A 5,377-nucleotide genomic window follows, 5' to 3' on the forward strand; every position below is an offset into this window, starting at 1 on the left:
AATGGTCTAAGCCTGAAAATAATTCTCTTTCCTCTAGTATGAGATTGATGAATACATATATAGCTATACTAAGCACCAAGAAAAGCATATAAGAGCACACCTAAAGCAAAGTATATATATTCCATTGTGAAGGGTACTATGACCATTATTTCCTTTCACTAGTCTTGGAGGGAATGTAGACCCAAGAATTGGTACTATGTCCATCCTTTCCTTCTGAAAATAGCATAATATACCTTTATCTATCATTTGAATTATCTAAATGCCTTTTGGTAAGTCATTATTAATTCTACTGAGCCATGTTTATTGCTGAAGAGAAGTAAAATAAAAAGTGTGTAAATTATTAAATTTAGGAAACTTCAAGCACATGATAGATATCAGAGGGAAGACCAAAAATATCAATTGTCATTCAAATGTGGAAAATTTGGAAGAAGATAGTTATGCACACCAAGGTAAAATGTAGCCTTTAAAAGTAGATTTCCGTTTTGCTAGGGATGTGCAGAGGTCATGTACGGTGGCCAGAGACAAGCACTAGAACTCTGTGAACTGCAGTGTGGCCAGAATTAGGACACAGGGTTCTCTAGCCTTGCACTCTAAGGCCATGTGATTTTTTTTTATCTTGATGTTTTCATTCTGCAAATTGTTTCCCTCAGAGCCTGGTGGACCTGCTTGTTCCGCAGAGTGTAGACGACAGGGTTCAGCAGTGGGGTCACCACTGTGTTCACAATGGCAGCCTCCCTGTTCGAGTCCAGCGTGTTTGTTTGCTTTGGTTTCACATATATGAACACACAGCCGCCATACATCAGAGAGAGGACTATGAGGTGAGAGGAGCAAGTGGAGAAAGCTTTCTTTTTCTCTTTGGCTGAGGGAAGTTGCATGATTGTGATTACTACGTTGCTGTATGCAATGATAGTTATGATAATGGATGTGAAAATAATAAACAAAGCAAGAATTAAGGCCAACATTTCAACAGACCTGGTGTCAGAACAGGAGAGATGAATCAAGGGGCCAAGTTCACAGAAAAAGTGGGGGATGACATGGGGGCCACAGAAGGATAACAGGGAGACTTTTACTAGCAGACCAGTGATGAGAGGGAAGGCCAAAGCGAAGCAGGCAGTGACCAGGAGGAAGCAAATCTTTGGATTCATGATGGTCGGGTAATGCAGAGGCTTGCAAATGGCCACATACCAATCCAGAGACATCACGGCTATGAGGAAGAAAGCTGCTGCTCCCAGAAATAAAAAGACAAAAGCTTGTATAAAACAGTCAGGAAAAAAAAAAACAAAAACAAAAAAACAGTCAGGAAAGGAAATGGTTTGCCTGCCTAAGAGAAAGATGACCAGCAACTTAGGAATAACAGCACTTACGACACCACACTCCACAAAGGAGAAAATGCTGAGGAACAAGTACATAGGTGTGTGGAGCCGGGAGTTGGCACAGGTGATGGTGACTATGATAGCATTACCTGCAGTGGATGCCAGGTATGCCAGCAGGTGCACCAGGAAGAGGACCTTTCCCAGGTGTTGGATGGCAGGAAACCCCTCCAAGGTGAATTCTTGGACAGATGTTCTATTCTCCATTTCTGTGAGCATCTCTTCCCATAGCAGTATCACTGTCGGTCTAATCTACAATAAAGACATTGGGGAGCACAATTGTTTTAGTGGGCATATGATTAAGTTGTTTGCCTATCTAAGAAAGTGGTTAGGCTGATAGCAAAGTTGGTTCTAGAGTCAGAAAGGCCAGATTTCAATACTAGTTCATTAATGAGTTCCAACTTCTGAAAGATGAGTCATCTTTGGAAAGGTAGTTAAGCTTTGTGGACTTCACTTTCAACCTCTGTAGAAAAAAGATGATAGGATCTACCTATTAATATTCTTGTGAGAATTAAGATAAAGCATATAACTCACTTGGCATATGCCAACATTTCCTGTGTTTTCCTCTAGGTCTAATTGTAATCATTATTAACAGAATGCTTAAATAGAACATCATCAGTAGGCAGAGGTATTGACAGTTTCTTAGTTATATCATTTTATTGTTTTTAATGATATTATCAATTTTCAGTAAACATAACAGTAAGTTTAGTAATATTCCCTTTGAGTATCCCCTTAATAATGTAACACATTCTATGGTCCAAGTTGTCATCATCATGATGTGTTGAGAGCTTGAGCTTATTCTATTCTGGTCACTGAAATTCAGTATTTCTATTACTCATCACAATAATCAGGAGTTCCTTCTATAGAAGCAGAAACTGAGGCTTAGAGAGTTCCAGACAGCTTAGGTCACATAGCTGACTTTAGCCTGATTGCCAGAACCAGAACCCCTAGAGCTTCCAAGTGCAGTGTCAAAACATTTTAAATTGGACCAAATCTATTGTTGTTGTTCTTTCAATCTTAAAAGAAAGATTCATTTTATTTATCTTAATTGTTTCTAGCCTTAGGTAGTATTGCTGATGAGTTTTTTTTTCCCAATTTATTTATTTTCAGAAAAACAGTATTCATTATTTTTTCACCACACCCAGTGCTCCATGCAAGCTGTGCCCTCTATAATACCCACCACCTGGTACCCCAACCTCCCACCCCCCCGCCACTTCAAACCCCTCAGACCGTTTTTCAGAGTCCATAGTCTCTCATGGTTCACCTCCTCTTCCAATTTACCCAAATTCCCTACTCCTCTCTAACGCCCCTTGTCCTCCATGCTATTGGTTATGCTCCACAAATGAGTGAAACCATATGATAATTGACTCTCTCTGCTTGACTTATTTCACTCAGCATAATCTCTTCCAGTCCCGTCCATGTTGCTACAAAAGTTGGATATTCGTCCTTTCTGATGGAGGCATAATACTCCATAGTGTATATGGACCACATCTTCCTTATCCATTCATCCGTTGAAGGGCATCTTGGTTCTTTCCATAGTTTGGCGACTGTGGCCATTGCTGCTATAAACATTGGGGTACAGATGGCCCTTCTTTTCACGACATCTGTATCTTTGGGGTAAATACCCAGGAGTGCAATTGCAGGGTCGTAGGGAAGCTCTATTTTTAATTTCTTGAGGAATCTCCACACTGTTCTCCAAAGAGGCTGCACCAACTTGCATTCCCACCAACAGTGTAAGAGGGTTCCCCTTTCTCCACATCCTCTCCAACACATGTTGTTTCCTGTTTTGTTAATTTTGGCCATTCTAACTGGTGTAAGGTGATATCTCAATGTGGTTTTAATTTGAATCTCCCTGAGGGCTAATGATGATGAGCATTTTTTCATGTGTCTGATAGCCATTTGTATGTCTTGATTGGAGAAGTGTCTGTTCATATCTTCTGCCCATTTTTTGATGTGTTTGTCTGTTTCGTGTGGGTTGAGTTTGAGGAGTTCATTATAGATCCTGGATATCAACCTTTTGTCTGTACTGTCATTTGCAAATATCTTCTCCCATTCCGTGGGTTGCCTCTTTGTTTTTTTGACTGTTTCCTTTGCTGTGCAGAAGCTTTTGATTTTGATGAAGTTTTTGACCTGTAGAATGACATGGGGCTTAGGCTCTGTGTTAGTACAGGCATTTTACAGAAGAGACTGGAGACCAGAGTTATTGAGGACTGCTCAACAACAGCTAAGCTGTAAATCTGGGACTTACCACTCAGCTTCCGGTTTAATGTTGGCCAGTGATGGAGGTGGGAGTGCTAATACTTCTTGGATTAACCCACTTGAGTAGATATGCTGAGCACCTGACACTCTTACATCAAAGCTCAGTGCTTTTTTTTTTTTTTTTTTTCCTTCAGTCCTCCCAATCAGTAACTTCTCTCAGGTTGGTTTTGGCACTAGCATTTCAATACTGGGCTAAAGGTTGTGAGGAATGTGTCTCTCTCATTAACCTGCCATGGATCAGGTCCTTGAAGGGCTGCTCATGAAAGCAAACTGCTCATCCCTGAGTGGTACAGTCTAAAGGAGCCTCTCCTTTTGTTCCTGTTGACCCCAGTAAGCCCACCAAGTTACCAGGATGCCTGAGGCCAGGCATGTACAGAAGAATCACCATGTGGGAGGCAGGGCTTCCTTCCTTCACAGCTATTATCTTCTAAGAAATCAAGAGCTTGCTCTGGGCTGAGGGTAAAGAGAAGGAAACCCATTAGTCACAGCTTGTTGTTCCAGAGTGGGTATGAGTATGATCCCATGCTGCCAGTGTTCTGAATGACAAAGCCCTGTTTCAGTAGCCCAGAGGTTTCATAGCACAAGTCTACACAGAGGCCTGGGCCACTGAAACCCCAGAAAGGAGCAGACGGATAAAACAATCACATTTCATAGCCTCCAGTTCTGGGCTAGAGCTGAACTTCCACTAGTTAGGATTCTGATGAAATGTCTGGCTCTGCTTCCCCCAGTGGGTAGAAGCCCACCTACCATGCCACAACCCTGTCACCTCCTATACTGGTTATACACAGCAGGCAGCTTATAGGTTTAGCCCTGGGTGTTGTTGAGACATGGGTCTTTCTGTGGCAGTGCTCCATGTTATGGGTGTACCTGCTCCAAATACCTTCTCTTACACTACGCTCCTCCATCTTATTGTTACCTTTCCTTGGGAGTAGCATCCTTGTTTTACTGCATCAACAATGAGAAGGTGCTGACAAGCAAATCTGAGGCTCTGCAGTGTTTTCCCAATGAGACTGCATAGTCACCAAGTAGGATGAACCCAGCCAGTATGCAGAGAGTACATGCTCCCAAACCTTATTAGATGCTGAAGAGACAGGGGCAGAAAGTAAAGGGGTAGCAGGTGTCCTGGGGGTAATTAATTGGTCACTTTTGAGAACAAATTCCTGGTGATACCCTTATATTTATCTTTCCATTGGCTGTGGTGAAGCTGACTCCCAGATGTCTGCATTGTTCTCTGCCAAGATTTTTCAAGGAAATTATATGACAATTTCCCAAGGGTTTCTAAAATCCCAAGTTGAACATTACTACTGATTTGAGGTAATAGTTCAAATGACAATTTTCTACATGTGATGTGTGCCCTGAGGCCAGAGTATTGCTAAAATAATAGATTTTTATGGTGAGAAAGAGCTAGATCACACCCTAGCTATCATCAACATTTTGGGAAGATAATGGGGAAATCCACCTTTCTTGGTCAATCATTCTTCATGCTTCCACCAACGTTTTGATTCCTTTCATTGCATATTTTTATCTGTAGAATATTTTTGGTGTGCTCCCCCGGCTCCTTAAAAATGAAAGCAAACACTTCTTCCTCTTCAGGGAAGAAGGGGGAAGACTAGGTGGTTTCTGTAACTTCTCTAACCTGGCAGGCCTCCCTCTCTTTAAAAGAATCTGTGGTATAGATCCTCAGATTTTTTTCTAGATACAGAAGAGGAAGAGATGTGAGCCTCGGGTGGAGAAGCTGTACCCATAGC

General features: G+C 41.8%; 1 protein-coding gene across 1 annotated transcript; it reads right to left on the reverse strand.

Annotated features, from left to right (window-relative positions):
- Positions 1–611: 611 nt before the first annotated feature.
- Positions 612–1,601, reverse strand: LOC122898969 (olfactory receptor 6C74-like). The gene has a single exon (XM_044236625.1). The coding sequence runs from the start codon at positions 1,587–1,589 to the stop codon at positions 612–614; it is 978 nt and encodes a 325-aa protein (XP_044092560.1). The 5' UTR covers positions 1,590–1,601.
- Positions 1,602–5,377: the final 3,776 nt, after the last annotated feature.

This window comes from Neovison vison, chromosome 2 (assembly GCF_020171115.1).
Source record: "Neovison vison isolate M4711 chromosome 2, ASM_NN_V1, whole genome shotgun sequence".
In the NCBI taxonomy this organism is placed as follows: Eukaryota; Metazoa; Chordata; class Mammalia; order Carnivora; family Mustelidae; genus Neogale; species Neogale vison.

Coding starts and splice junctions, on each gene's coding strand:
- LOC122898969 (XM_044236625.1), bottom strand. CDS start 1,589: ATGCTCACAGAAATGGAGAATAGAACATCTGTCCAAGAATTCACCTTG.